The 15,059-nt window shown below is 40.0% G+C and overlaps 2 protein-coding genes and 1 long non-coding RNA gene across 3 annotated transcripts; all 3 read right to left on the reverse strand.

Annotated features, from left to right (window-relative positions):
• Positions 1 to 1,718: 1,718 nt before the first annotated feature.
• Positions 1,719 to 5,548, reverse strand: LOC147304289 (coagulation factor XI-like). Its single transcript, XM_086280817.1, has 9 exons — positions 5,404 to 5,548; positions 5,073 to 5,229; positions 4,333 to 4,442; positions 4,064 to 4,226; positions 3,724 to 3,842; positions 3,408 to 3,540; positions 3,092 to 3,195; positions 2,084 to 2,243; positions 1,719 to 1,921 (listed from the first exon to the last, which is right to left on the reverse strand). Exons 1-9 carry the CDS (start codon positions 5,462 to 5,464, stop codon positions 1,819 to 1,821), a joined length of 1,110 nt encoding a protein of 369 aa, XP_086136943.1. The 5' UTR covers positions 5,465 to 5,548; the 3' UTR covers positions 1,719 to 1,818.
• A 282-nt stretch (positions 5,549 to 5,830) lies between these two features.
• On the reverse strand, positions 5,831 to 7,098 carry LOC147304290 (uncharacterized). Its single transcript, XR_015126812.1, has 3 exons — positions 6,977 to 7,098; positions 6,323 to 6,439; positions 5,831 to 6,007 (listed from the first exon to the last, which is right to left on the reverse strand). It is a non-coding gene; the product is annotated as an uncharacterized LOC147304290 (long non-coding RNA).
• Positions 7,099 to 11,214: 4,116 nt separating this feature from the next.
• On the reverse strand, positions 11,215 to 13,701 carry LOC147304291 (glutathione S-transferase A-like). The gene is made up of 6 exons (XM_086279052.1): positions 13,448 to 13,701; positions 13,227 to 13,292; positions 12,955 to 13,060; positions 12,210 to 12,328; positions 11,617 to 11,702; positions 11,215 to 11,512 (listed from the first exon to the last, which is right to left on the reverse strand). The coding sequence occupies exons 1-6, from the start codon at positions 13,613 to 13,615 to the stop codon at positions 11,383 to 11,385; spliced, it is 675 nt and encodes a 224-aa protein (XP_086135178.1). The 5' UTR covers positions 13,616 to 13,701; the 3' UTR covers positions 11,215 to 11,382.
• Positions 13,702 to 15,059: the final 1,358 nt, after the last annotated feature.

Genomic DNA, 15,059 nt, shown 5'->3' on the forward strand with positions numbered 1-15,059 from the left:
CAAACCAGCTGATAATGTAATAGCCATGTCCATCCTTACTATACAGTCTTTTTCCAGGCTAACCCTAACCCTCAAACCACTGCACCACCGTACTGTTCTCAGGCCCATGTTTTAAAGGTTTAAAGAAGCATTCGGATCCCCAGACGTTGTATAACACTATTACCCAATAGGGTTTACTTATTAGATAATGGTAGTGCTAGCATATAAATCTAACGTTAAAAAGATCACTGAAAATTAAAGTGATTAGCACATCCACTGGCAAGTAAATGTCCAAAGTCTATACTGAACACAGTATGAGCACCAGTGGTTTATGCAGTTAATTTAGTGACCTCTGCTGTCAAAACTACAAAGGTGCAAAAGCAAAGGAAGAACATGTAGGGACAAAGATTCATTTCCTTCTATCAAAATGTAATAAAACAAATAAACTGCACAATGCAAAAATTGATCATTTATAAACATATAACAACAAACATTTGTAAACAGTTAAAATTCATTAAAACAATGTTCATCCAGAATTGCCACCTTGCACGTATATTCTCTGTTCACGTCACTGTTTGTTCAGGATAGTGGACATTATATTTGTTGCATGAACTTTAAAACCACAATTTTAGCTGATTTTATGTGAACATAGTGCTGTAGCCCTGACAGCAGTTTCCATTACACCTGTTACTGCAAAGTGGTTCAACTCCTGATGTTTAGAAGAAAGTCCTCCAAATTTAAAACAAGACGGGTACATTTACTAGAACACAGAGAAATGTGTGTATCTGGGAGCATTTGACTGTTAACGCTGTTAACGCTGAGTCCCGTCTGGACTACAAAGTTTCTCTTGAGATGTTAGGATGCCGATAAACATGTTCTTTCTTCGTCCATGGTGTAAAGTATTCACTTGAGGTTACAAACATCCGCCACAAGGTGGAAGCATTGCAAAGAGGAGTGGTTATTCTTTACAAATTTTGCCATCTTGGTCTATGGTTTGTGTCATGTTTATTTAAGCTGGAGGTGGGCTTGCTCTGCAATTTTCAGGCAATATTTTAAAGAGGCCGGTGTATATGTTTATGTAGCTGTTGGTGTTAGAGATCATGTGGCTAGAGACTGCCATGTCCTCACATGTGTAGAGATATCCCATTATGATTTGGTGGTCTGGGCTTGGCATTAATTTGCTTTGTTTCTCCTTTGTTTTCTCCTTTCTTTTGTAGCCAGAGCCACTGCCAAATGTCCTGTACATATTTTCCATAGTATGTTTTTGCTTTTTTCTCCTTTCTGAATGTTCTCTGTATGTCATTAAACTGCTGTAAGAACCCCTTTTATTGTGTCTTGTGTGGCAACTAATTACCCGGGCAGAAGTTTTGGGAGCTTGTTGGGGCTGGAGCATGTACATGTGTGTTAATACAAAACCATAATCCTCCCAGGAGCAGAGATTCCAGCAAATTCGCCCTAAACACAGAACGTGCAATCCTTTGAGAAAACCCAAACAAAACATAAAACCCAAGAGTTCATTTATAGATTGCAAAGGCCTCAGTTAACATTTTAAATGTTAAAGTTCATGTCAGCACAATCACAAAAAACTGAACAAGTGGCTAAAAAGAACATAGCAGCACATTTTAGGTTAGGTTAGCTGTGTTGCATCTAAACAAACAAAAATTTCTGGAACATTTTCCTTTTGGTCAGATGAGACTAAAGTGGACATATTTGTTTAATAAACATGTCAGACAGACAGCTCATGTTTGAAATGATTTATTTAGGTTCCACAAAAATCCCACTGAGAGCTGTGAAGTCTTCAAACTTAATTTCACACATGTTACAAGTAGATCCCTGAGTCTATGGGCAGTTTTTAAGGGAGAAACCCGACACAACATTGGTGACTTCGATGACTTTGGGAGGAGCAGGGATGGTGATGACACGCTTCAGGTAGCAGCGACGCCTACAGTACAAAACCCAACAGTTTAAATTAGAGACTGGAGATATAGTTGTCATCAGATTACAAAAAGTGTGAATACAACAGATTAATAAATGTGACGTGGTTTCTGGGTGCGACGTGAATTACTAGTTTAAAGTGTGCACAGAAGTATTCGTAATACTTCACCGATAACTGCGATCAAAGAAGGTTTCATCAACGTAGGTGTAGAACTGGCAGTGAGGGTCCTCAGTGCATGTCTTCTGGCATGTGTCTGCATCATCCATCAACTCATAGCGAATGTCAGAACCATTGAAATCTACTCCTTCATAAGCCACTCTGGCCCAGTCTGTTAGCAGAAACACATGTCACTGTGCTGAAGGGATGGACACATAAAATATTCCTGTGCATAATTACAGTGTCTTTAACAATATTAGGCTACCTTTACAGAACAAAGCCCAAAAGATGATTGTCTCACATCCACATGTTGTATTAGAGGAAAATGACATAGATTTGGTTTGTCATCATGTCTGAAATACTAATTTTTACATTAACCCTCTCGAGGCAGGCGTTGCCGATTTGCAACAGTTAAAAACTAACAACCCGATTACCCCACATACATATTTCTGTTTTGTTTGAAGCTAAAGAAACACTTTCAAAACAAATCAGATTTCAGTGATGTCAGATCTATACTTGTATGACCTCAAAATCCTCCTTAGTAGTTTGTTTGGCCCCTAGACGTGCATGCCTAAGCCTGTTCTGAAGCGGCCTAACCACATCAGGGCATGCATGTCTAATCATACTTATGAGACAGTCGATGGTGTCCTGGGGTATCTCGTCCGGGATCTGGACCAGTGCAACCTGACAATGTGGGACTGAACCATAATGCCCTAGAGGTGGGGGAATCAATTACTTCATCCTCCAGGAACTGCCTGATTGAGTGTTTCTTAAGGTGTTCCAGGTTCCAATAAATTGAACATTTATGTAACAGTGATATAATTCAGTATTCACCCACATTTATTTGTCTACTTTTTAAATTTGTTTGATGATCTAAAACATGTAAGACTGTGAAATATTCAGAAAAATGAGAAATCAGGTAGGGGCCAAATACTTTTCACAACACTGTATGCTGTTCAGTAACTGTTCGCTCACAAACACGTTCATGCGGAGCATTACAGGTTGATTTGCGCTACTCACTGTCGTCAAGCTGACAGGAACGGTGTGGTAGCCCTGAAGTGCTTGTATCTGCCCTGGTGACTATTTCATGTGTGTTTTCCTTCAGGTAACAAACAAAGGTATTCCTAAAAAACAATCAAATAAAATCAAAAAGCCTTAAAATCAAAATGTGTAAGAGGGTCTAAATGTTTGCATATAATGTAGAGCTGTAGAGCTATAATTCTGCACTTAAGTACAGTTTTATTACACTGCCTGTTAGACATGAAAGAAAAAGAAAAACACATAAGATATTTGTTTCACTCTCAGATGAGACGTTGTCTGAAACACAAACAACTACCTGTTATAAGTGAAGTAGGTGCAGCGCGGATGAGTTGAGCACAGAGTCTGACAGTGTTCAGGAGAGGCAGCAGGCAGAGACTCAATGTCACTTCCTGGGATGTCAGTGTTTGGAAAAAGCTTTCTCTGACATACTGAATACAAAAGAGGAAAGACATTTGTTTTGTTTGATATGCTTTTATATTCCCATGTGAAGCACTTTGTAATAGATTCTAGTCTTAAAAGGCCCATATAAATACATTTTACTTACTTACATTAGGAAAACACACAGGCAACAAACAGGAAGTGGGCCGAAAGCTACAACTAGGTCTATGTACCTTTGTCAAAGTGCTGAGTTTGGTTTGTTTTTTGGGAGAATCCAGATGTTACATCAGCTTTTCTTTCAATAACAGGAGTCCTTGGTACAGTCCAACTGAATTTTAGGTAACACTTATACCTTAAACAGAACAAGAAATCATATTCTCCTTTGCTGTTAGAGTGCAAAATATCATGGACAAACATGGACATGCAGTTTAAAAAAACAAGATGTGACGCAATAAAATGCAATAAGATGAACTTTGGGAAATGCAGAGGTGTAGGACAAATCTTTTGTGGTTAAACAATAAATAAATATGGAAACATGTTTAAAATAAATACACTATCCTAACTCAAATTTACCTGACTTTACTATTTGAGAAATTCTGTTTTACAAAAGTGAAGAACTGACACGCAGGGTCCTGAGTGCACACTCGCTGGCACTCCTTGTGGTCACCTGTGAACAAGGACCTGTAGTCTCCCCCGATAAAGTCCATGTTTTGGTACAGCTCAGACAGGCAAGGTTCTGTTTCAAACAATAGAAACATGCATAGAGAAAGGTAAACTGGAGGTGAACATACTTCATGAATTGCTTAATTTTTAAAATGGTTTATTAATGGTTGTAAGCCTACGTGGGCCTGGGCTGCAGGATTTTAGAGAAAAACCAGAAGTGACACCCTGTACTGGAGTCTGAGCACTGGGCTCTCCTGAGGGAGTGGACTTTAGGTAGCAGTAGAAGTGCCTGCAGAGACCGACAAGTGGAAGGAGCCATAGTAAAACCAATATAACACATATATAACAGATCCTGAAATAACATGACATACTGTGCTTCCTATAGCTGGATATGGGTCTTTAGACTTTTGGCTGAACTCTGTGAAATCTTAAGTTGCCATCAGTGAGAGGCAGTAACCATGGGTGAGTATACTGGTATACAGTGTGGGACAGCTCTGTAACATCTCGTGGAAGTTGGGGAGAGTGCCTCTGGATTGGCAGACTGGAGGGATGGTGTGTTCAAACTTCAAGGGGATCAACCTCCTCACTCAAAAAAGTATATGCCATGGAACTGGAGAGCACAGTCTGTTGAATTTTGTGGTGAAAGAGAAACAAGCACAAAGGTGATTTTGATTTTTGTCAATCTAACTTCTCACTCTCACCCAGGACCAGGAGTAGATCACAGATACAAGAAGCAGAAATTAGTTCAGCTCAACTTTAGAGATACGGTGCAGAGAAAGGTCATTTGGAAGGAACTCGTCGCCTTGTTTGGGAACACTTTGGTGGTGTTGCTTAGACTGCTGCACCTTACAACCTGCCACTGCAAGATGGACCTGGATAAGTACGTGTATATATTGCAACTCATTTGTGCCAGTCATACCTGTCATCGTGGGTCCAATCAGCACGAATAAAGCTAAAGAAGAGGCAAGAGGGGTGCTGGGTGCACAGGAGCTGACAGTGGTTAACATCAGGGGAGTAGAGAAATGTTATGTCATTTCCCGGGAAATCCATGTTCAACAGAATATTTGGATTACATGCTGAAGAACAGAAAAGGGAAATATTTAAGGAAACATTTACATGTACAAAGACGTTGTTCATATATCACAAACATTTAACCACACAAAAGTGCCAAAAAAAGCATAATGGTACATGAACAGGTAGTTGCATACGTTTAGCCCTGTCATAACAATATATTGCATAGTGCATCATACCTTGACATAAAGAAGAGCTGAGGAGGGAGAGAAGACCAACGAAGATCAAATGTGTTATCATCTTTAACGTTTAACATCAGAGGAAATGAAACTCATCAAACACGACTACATTTAACGAAAAGGCTGTGCAAATAGAAAATGGTCCTTTGAGCCATCCAAAGGGCAATTTTGCAATCGGATCTATTTGCACAGCCAATCTCTGGCACAGTCAATAACCTGCCCTACAACTAGAGTTTAGATAATTTTATGTTGGCATTTACCAAAGTGAAAATTTATCATGTGCTTTGATTATTGTGTCTAGCTTTGGTTGTTGCCATATTCCATAAATGAAGCTGGCCTCCCATGTGTACAGGCTGATTTTGGGTTCATACTGAAAAGCGTGTATGAATGTTTAAGTAGCAAACTGCAGAATTTAGTTTATTGCTCTTTACTTTCAGACACTGACTTTTCCAAATGCAGAGAACAAACAACACACAAACTGAAATGCAATCACAGATACTAACAGGATCAGTGCCCGATGAATGAAGTGAATCCATCAGCAGAGGGCAGTGATGTTGTACTCTTATCATTATATAATCCTGTTGAACGATACAAAGGACTCCAACTGTAGAAAGACAGACTGGTGTTATGTCTGGAGATTCCCACACAAAGAAATGTTAACATAGGTGGTTAATGTCATAGTCCTGCCCGCAAGAAACCTTGCATGTTTTGCTGTTATGTGTCTTGCACAGTTTAAGGTTTTTCTGCCTTTTCGTGTCAGAATTTAAACATCTTTATGCTTGATAACAGTTGATAACATTATCAGAAAGGAAACACTCAGGAAACAATGACATACAAGAGTATAACAGAATAACCAACAAAGCACTAAAATGAATTTAAAAGAGTTTTGACTCAGTAGCTTGGAGCACCACAGTCTCACCTCCTTTCCTATTTCTCAGTTTGCACACACTTGATTTGTCTCCTTGTCTTCTCTCCTTGGCTCTTAGTCCTTCCTACCTGGCATGTGAACGAAGGCCACTTGGGGAGCGTGGAACAGCTGCATCATAAATTGTTTCATTAAAGCCCAACTACTGCCGTGTAATGCTGTCAAATGTAACAGTGCTCCTCAGTTTTTCTTTGATATTCAGGGCTACATGTAATTACAATTGCAACATGGCTCATACAGTGATAAGATATTATTCCAATTTTGTTTTGTTTTGTTTTTTGATCCCCCACACACAGTGGGTCGAACATCTGGAATGAGTAAAACAGCTTGTGTACACAAAGGACTAGCTGCTTAGAAAAGCTAAAAAGAGAGGAAGGCTGCTTTGTGCAGAGGAATGCAGTGCACTAACTGAAACACGGCAAGTTATCAATGTGACCTCACAGCTAATCTGCAGCTGATTAGCTCTTCCTTTGATATTAATTTACCAACATTAATTTTTTTTGCATTATTTTTTTTTCCATCTGTATTCGACATCTTAGAATAGATTTTTGAACAGGTTTATGATTTAATCCTGTCACTGGTGGTTTTCTAGTGCGCCAGCTGGTAGTAGCCTTCCAGGTGTGGTCAGTGAAAGTTGCTCCCACTTACTTTACATGCGGATTTGATCCTTTGTTTGGTGTTTTGGTTTGTTGATGGTAATTGTTTGCCTCCTGTTGGTCCCATCTTTCTTTCTTGCCTTGGTTAGAATTTTGAAAACTCACATTTGCTTGCCACGGCTTTTTAGATAGAAATTGCCGCAGTGACATGTTAGAGGGAAACATTGGGATCATGTGTCCTTCCTTTATGTACAAATGATAACCCACTGGCGCCAGTGCCGACCTCTCAATGCATGTAGACATTAAGAGTTCTCGGGAGGGGCCATGCGGACACCTGCTGCTTTCTGGCAGGAAACACCATGCCCTCCCGTGTTTTAAATGCACTCTAGAACAACACGCGGCAAAACTACACATGAGCGGACGGAGGGAGGTATGGGGTCTTCCCACACCCCGTTCTCTGTTAGCCATCGGGGCAGAGGGGCTGGACGGAGGTGTTGGCCTCCAATTGGGATCTGGGATGCAGGGGGCGGCCTGCTTGTCTCCACCCCGGGGGAAAGGGTAGCATCTGGACCTGGACCTGAGGTAGAGAGTATGTTTGGGGAGCGTGATTGTGTGTACAATGTCCATTTGTGTCTGTCTTTACGTTGTGTGAGTGCTGAGTATTTGTATATGTGTGCATAAGGGTAGGAATGCACGTTTGTGTCTGCGTGTGCCTGTTTGTCTGTTTCTATATGTCAGGTCGGATCTCAGACTCCACCTCTCTGGCAACATCTCAGGACTATCTCCCCTCACCACACTCCCTGCTGGTGGCCAATGGCCTCAGGTGTCAGTGTGTTGGTGGCGCCCGTGGCTCGGTCGGGCCTCTTCGGGGATGTGGGGGGCCCTCAGGCCTTCGGCCTCTGGGCCTGTGGCTTTGGCACAGCTCGCTGCGGGCAGAGCCTGCGGGCACACCACTGCAGCCCCTTCTGGCTTCTGCTCAGTGGCTGCTGGGTGACCTCTCGTTTGGGACTCTCCTCAGCTCTTCCCAGGAGGGTGGCACAGTTGCCCCCCTGGTGGTCCTCCTTGGGCTCTCGCACTCTGGGGCCTCTGGATGTCTGGGGCCTAAGTCTCCTCCATACCTGCTTCATGCCCTGGGGGACGGGGCTATGGCTCCCCAGACCATCTAGCAGATCATTACGTGGAGAAACCTTTTGAATACAAGCACGCTGATACACACAGGTGTGCACACAGGTGTACACAGACACAAACGACACCTTTCTTGGCTGCTACCTCAAAGCACATTGTGCGCTGTCGGTCCTGCGTGCTGCATAACAACATTCAATATTTAGTATTTACTGTTATTTACTGTTAGCTAGATTAATGCGATAGTGCTGTGTTTATTATGTTGCTCCCTCTTTTTACTTGTTTTCTCTTTTTCTCTTTTCTTTCTCTCAACAGGTGATCCGTGAGATTTTTTTTCTTTTTAAGTGCCCTTTCTCACTGTCCCTCTTCCCCTCTGTGTTTTGTTCCTTCATCTTTCTTTCTCCCTTTCCTATCCCCCAGTCATGTCTGTCCCATCTGTGACAACTGAAAATAAAATAAAATAAAATAAAATAAAATAAAATAAAATAAATAATAACAGCAAAGGTCGATCAAATGGACCAAAACAGCAAGGCCGTGATGATCCACTTGGCAAAGTAAATCCATTAGGTATCTTTGTTGCCTTTCAGACATCAATTCTGACGGCTAAAAAACCATATGGGACAGGCAAAAAATAAATAAATAAATAAAATAAATGATAACCCATGCTGACCGTGTCTCAGTCATATATGTGCACACATATAGATACCTCCAAAAACAGTTTTTAACAGTGAAACTTTAGGATGAGCAGGCAATATAACAACACAAAATTAACAACATTGCGAATTAGACACCGGAAGTACAGCTGTCATCAAATTACAAAAAGTGTGGCTTTAACAGATTAATAAACATAACATGTTTTCTGGATTTAACCTGAATTACTAGTTTTCTTTTAAAAATCAAAAATATATGTATTTAAACAATTGTGCATGTAAGCAACCACTTTTGAACATTATCTGTCCACACACTGCAAATTCTGAAATGTAATCCTTCACGAGCCACCGTAGCCTAGTCTGTTGTCAAACAGTTAAACTTACAGATCAGTTACACTATGCAGATTTTAAATGAAATTTCCAATGAAAATATGCTGAACTTTTCTTTACAAATTGTATACATTGTATCCAAATTATATCCATTTAAATGACAAAGTTTAAATGGAATGTAACTGAAAAAATTAAACCAATTATTTGGCTGAAACTAAACTTTATCAAACTTAAAATGTAACTCTAATAGTGTCACTTAAAATTACTTGTAATACTCAAATAATTTCCATGTGATGTTTCTCAACACAAAAAGGTGGAAGTGCACTTGATAAAAATTCTTCAAACGTTCTTTAGATTTAAAACGTATGTTTATGTCAGATCAACTGAATTTAATGTGACACTTATATGTTAGACAGAACAAGAAATTTATGTTATCAATCAGCTAATCACTCAATCAATCAGTCAATCTACCCAGACGATATACGAGATGATGATGAACACTGGAGGGAAACATAGGTATGGTGTTTAAAAAAATAGCCTCCACCACTCCATCAAAACTCCAAAGCTGAACTCTAGGAAGTCCAGAAAGTCCAGAAAGACGCAGTTTTGCCTGTTTATTCTTTCCTTTCCTTTCAAACCATTTGCATCAGTAATAGTGTAGAGCACTTTAAAAAGCACTGACTGACAAATCTAGACTTTTCTAATCAAAGTTTAACTGCTTTTGTCTTTGAAACTCTCTTGTGTAAAATATAAAAACTAACATGCAATGTCCTTCTCTCAAAAGCACAGCCAGCTTTATGTACAGCTACCATGAACACAAACTTAGAGTTTAGATGATATTTTGTTGGTATTTTCTGAAGTAACTGGGGGGGAGGGGGGGACGTAGAAGGCAACATACAAAACCAAGAGTATGAACTCAAGAACAGCATGCTCTAATTGAAGCATGGGCCACAACGTTTTCTTGATATACGAATCTATGGTTTGGGTGACAGTTGAAGCAAGCCACCACCTGCCCCTGTATCACTTTCAGACCTGCCCCTGTATCACTTTCAGTCACCATGGTCCTGGGACAATAGGAGAAACCAGATAGCTTTAACAGTGTCAAAAGCACGCTGACAAGATGACCACTCATATTTGATTTTAGCCTTCAGTTCTATGACAGCAACCAAACAGTGACAGCCAATGCAAACTGGGAGCTGGTTCCAGAGCAGGGCCCTGAAAGCTGAAGGTGCTGCCACCCGTTCTACTTTTGCATACTGTAGGAATGACAAGTAAACCAGGAGTCTGAAAAAAATGTTATGTTGGGATAGTATGAAACTATGAAATGATACGTGACTATCTAAGACCTTTTATGTAAGTTAAAGGATTTTAAAATTCATTCTCAATTTAACAGAAAACCAAGAGAAGCTGACGGAATAGATATATGTTCTCTTATTGTAGTCCCAGCTAATGTCTTCAAAACATTCTTGGAGTTTAACTAACTAACTGGACTGCATCATATGGCTTCATAGGTAAATAAAGCTGGTAAAATGTATATTATGCCATCTGACAATAGTGCCTAAATGAAGCCTGGATAATAGGAATAGAAATGGTCCTGGCATAGAACCCTGTGGAACCCCATAATCAGCCTCAGCGTGTGAAGAATACTCGCCATTATGGCAACACCCCAAAAAACACAGAAAGCTCATGAGCTCCTTCTTGTTTGGGGAAAACAAACTTGCTGGCTCATAAGAGACACATTAAAAAGAGGAAAAGGAAACAACTCCCTTTTAGGTCAACCGAGTATTTATGGGCCCTGAATTTTCTGAACTACACCTTGATAGAATTGATAGTCTATAACCAAACCTGGAGAAAATACTCACTCTCCCAGTAAATATTCTCTTTAGCAAAATCCCCATGGTGAACCCAATAAATCAAGTTGCTCTTAATTTGAGATCTTTGCTTGTTCTTTGCTTGAGTCCATTATGAAAAGAAATATTTACAATCTGAATAAAAATTGTTCAGAAACAATTATTTAGCTGAGTCTAGTGAGCTGTCTCTCTTTCTCTACAGAAGTTGCAGGAAGGATCATGTCAGTTTTCTTGAAAAGTGCATCCAAACATAAAATCTGCAGTGAAAGTTGTGAAAACCTAAAATAAACTCTAATAGGTCTTTTGTGGTCAATAATATGATATTAATAAAGCAGACAAAACTGAAACTTTTTTTATTGCTGTTTGTTCACATCACAATGAGAATCAGACAGTTTCAGAAACAAATGATGTTAAAAAATATGAAAGGATAGAGCAGTACAACAACTGGAAATACATGAAAAACACAACAGGAAACGTTAGCTGGTTAACCAAAGAGCATCTGAATCTCAGATGTCTTTAAGTATGTCCTGTCCTGGTGTCTCCTTCCAAGTAGGAGGCCAGGTGGCTTTGATGCTGGGTCTGTTCATCAGATTTTTATAGTATTCTGTCAGTTTTGGGTACCGCTCTTCAGAAAGCCTGCAGGAAAGAAAAAAGCTGGAGTGAGTTCATTGCTATTTTTATTACATCCAATCATCTAGCCAGGCTGCTAAGAGATGTTTCTGGTCATTTAGTCCACTTACCCAAAGCGGTAGAGATAAGCAATGGCTGGAAAAACAATCACATCGGCCAGGGAAAAGTTCTTTCCTGCCAGGAAACCGCCTGATGTCTAAAAAGAAAAGGAGAAGTAGTTATGTAAGAAAAAATTGGAAAAAAAGCTAGAAAGCACACTAAGTAAAATAAAAATAGAAAAATAGCCATCACAGGGGGTTATAGCCTGGCTTAATAAATGTTCTGCATTGATTATGTTTCCTTAAAAACCAAGGCAAGATTGACTTTGATGAATAAGGCTTGCTTTATTCTACAGACATGAAGATTAGCACTGCAGACTGATTCAAACTACCAGCATGGCCTTGTTCAAGTAGAACTACATGGATGTCTAAAGATCAATAATTAACACATAGAATTTTGTGTAACACCCTTAAGGGCTAAAGTCTGAAGAGCTAAATTGTTCTTTTACAGCTTGCTGACCAGGTTAATGCTGTTAATGCACACCATTTCAAAACCTTTTGTTATTTTACCTCATTTTTAAAAATTGTTTTAGAAAAAACTGGTAGAAATATTCTGAGTTTTAGTTTAGCATGACAGACTGTAGGCATACACGTCATTCACATACCTTCTGCAGGTATCCCTCCCAAAGCTTGACCTCAGCGGTCAGAGCTTCTTTGTTTCTCTTAATGGCAGAGTCGTGTCTCTCTCCCTCTGGGACCTTCCAGTTGTAGTAGATAACATTTCCTAGAAAAATATAACACACAAAAAAAATAAACCAACAAAACCTGACATATAATTATTAAAGTGTATCTCTACAAAACCTAAATAAAATCTACCCACACACCAGCAGGGAATTTTACGAGTACCAAATCGCATGACAAACAAGTGACTTTACATGCAAAGCTAGTCTGAGCATGTGATCACTGGTGGGATTAACATGTGACCTGTTAACATCAGTGTCTGTTATGAGAGTTGCTCACCAGAGAAATGGACTAAGGGATTTCTTATGGCTTAATTATGTGAATGCACAGATCATTAGTGTCTGCAGTGTGTTTTGAACAACTAAAGGTCTCAAGGGGAAGCTGAGGAGGGTTGGTTGCTGAAGACAAGTGACAGTTGTTAGTGTGGTGTTGCCAAGTACAGCAGTTCAAAATCCCAGAGCACAGACCTCTGAATGGCAACATCAGCCAGGTCACACAGAAAGAGATTTAGCAGCCTTGATATATCCTTTACAGACTCACTAAATCCCTGTGGTTCTAATGTTGTTTGGGGTACACACACTGTGATGAAGGAAGTTCAGGTTTCAACAGTTATGTCACTGCACGGCAAAACAAAACTGAGACATATTCTGCATCTCTGAACTAACATACCCATTTTGTCTCCGAATGTGTTAACCTCAAACACACGCTGGAACATCAATGCTTGTTCCGCATCGCAGTCGGGGATCAGCTTGGTTCCCTGTGACTTGTACTTGGACTGTTGGGGGAAAAAAAACAGCAAGAAGCTCTCGTTCTTTACATCTGTGGTATAGTGTGTCTGTTTTTACAACGCACTGTTAAAAATATAATCACAAGCAGCTCTGCTACCTAGGAACTCCATGGCAACATAGCATTTCAAGTAGGGCCAGATTCAGAGTTCTCACCTCTAAGAAGAAGCATACACCGCAGGACTCATTGATGATTTTGTCCCCACATTTGAAGGCAGGAAGCTTTAAGAGACAGTGCAAGGAAAACCATAAACACTTTGTTTGGTTCAAGTCTTCTTATTTGTGAATGCCAAGTGAATACTCCATTTACTCCATTTCAGGAAGACAAATGCTGATTTCAGATATGAGAGTGTTTACATAGTGTGATATGAACCTACCTGACCCCTGGGGTTAATGTCCATGACTTCCTTTGACTTGTGCTCCCCCTTCTCAAAGGAGAGCAGTTTTTGGTTGTATCCTTGCAGGTTCTTCTCCTCCAGAGCGATCATTATCCTCCAGCAGGGAGGAGATCCAGAGCCCCACAGCAGAGTCATGTCCTTGGCCATGATTTCAGAGTGAAGCGCTTAACCTAACAGCTGAAGTCGAGGAAGGTTGAAGACTGGAGCTGCAGTCGATGAAAAGGCTGGCTTTATAGCTCCAGTCCTCTATGTCAGGTTTCCTGGAACAAAGCCCCATCCCATTTCTGTGCTCCAGCCAAAGAGCTGTCACACCAAGATAGCTAATGCCCGTAAAGGTTAAACACGACATGACGTCAACCTGATCCTGATGAATATTTAAGATGTGTATTCAAAAAACAAGATAAAGTGAGATTTAGTAACCATTTCAGTGTGAATTGTCTTTAAAATAGAATGCAGCCACAAGTACTACAAAAGACGTGTGGAGGAGAGGTGACTTCTCTTGCTTTTTATAGAAACTCTTTGATCCGAAGGCGGCCAAAGAATGTGAGGGTACATGGGAAAGAGGAAACATGAAAAAACTCCAGCGAGTCAGGAAAACCTTAACATTAACGGGTGGAACATTTTTCTAAGACACAATAAAAGACAACAAAGCCACACGGAAACAGTGTTTAAAGAAGGATATAGTGGAAGTTAGAGTGTTACTGCTATGCGCCCGTGTGGTTAGGGCTCTTGCAGCTTTTTGCAGTTAAACCTTTTATCGCTAATAACTGTTGCATATCAATAATTCAACGATTCCTGCAGTAGTTCGTTGTTTTGCTCCTGCTGTTGCTGGTGAACGACGCCCTGAGAAGTGAAACCCGCGGTGATTCAACACTTTGTATTCAAATCTGCACACAGTTCTGACATGACCGATAAATCACAATTACACTGAATGCATCTAATAGGACCGTAATGCAAATAAAATAAAATGTGTATGACTGATTAAACTGTTGGTGCATACTCGGCAGTTTGCTTCTCTGAATCTTTGACCTCTTTGCAGCGGGCACATAAGCAGCTGTGAATATCATTGTATCAGTAAGGCAATGACGCAAACTGTGTGTGCGCCTACATTACTGCAGTTGCTATGTCGGCATTTTGAGTCCGTTTCAAAGGGCAGTTTGTTCGTGCATGCAAAGAACAGTAGTGAATCCGGTTTGATAATAAATCGGTATTACAAAAATAACAAAGGCAGCATGTACAGAATGATAAATGCTTTCTCTCTCTCTCTCTCTCTCTCTCTCTCTCTCTCTTTAAATGCTGTTGGTTTTGTCATGTTGAACCTGTTCCGCATGCATCAATCACCCTCGTGCATGTTTGTTCTCCCTTTCACTCCGAACATTCATTAATAACGGAACGTTATGTTTTTGTGTTTGGTGTTTAGAAAAGAAAAGTTTTTTTGAAGTATTTTGAAAAAAAAAATCCCAATATTTTACTTTTATTTTGGAATATCAAGCAAAACTACTCATAAGGTTATGAGAGAGTTCCTGTATTTAAGCATGTAAACTCAATGTATTCTAGTACACAGCTTAAACTAAATTCATAACTTGTACAT

Source organism: Aulonocara sp. 'chitande type north' Nkhata Bay, linkage group LG22 (assembly GCF_057382095.1).
Source record: "Aulonocara sp. 'chitande type north' Nkhata Bay isolate Kocher_YH1m ecotype deep benthic linkage group LG22, A_spYH_male_GT1.1, whole genome shotgun sequence".
Taxonomy (NCBI): Eukaryota; Metazoa; Chordata; class Actinopteri; order Cichliformes; family Cichlidae; genus Aulonocara; species Aulonocara sp. 'chitande type north' Nkhata Bay.

What these genes read in the sequence shown, in the direction of transcription:
- LOC147304289 (XM_086280817.1), bottom strand. Translation starts at nt 5,464, where the DNA reads ATGATAACACATTTGATCTTCGTTGGTCTTCTCTCCCTCCTCAGCTCT. An exon ending in TTCTCAAATAGTAAAGTCAG is followed by an intron (nt 3,843 to 4,063) that starts GTAAATTTGAGT and finishes GTTCTGTTTAAG; the next exon opens with GTATAAGTGTTACCTAAAAT. An exon ending in TTCCTGTCAGCTTGACGACA is followed by an intron (nt 2,244 to 3,091) that starts GTGAGTAGCGCA and finishes TTCTGCTAACAG; the next exon opens with ACTGGGCCAGAGTGGCTTAT.
- LOC147304291 (XM_086279052.1), bottom strand. Translation starts at nt 13,615, where the DNA reads ATGGCCAAGGACATGACTCTGCTGTGGGGCTCTGGATCTCCTCCCTGC. An exon ending in ACATTAACCCCAGGGGTCAG is followed by an intron (nt 13,293 to 13,447) that starts GTAGGTTCATAT and finishes TGTCTCTTAAAG; the next exon opens with CTTCCTGCCTTCAAATGTGG. An exon ending in GTGTATGCTTCTTCTTAGAG is followed by an intron (nt 13,061 to 13,226) that starts GTGAGAACTCTG and finishes TTCCCCCAACAG; the next exon opens with TCCAAGTACAAGTCACAGGG.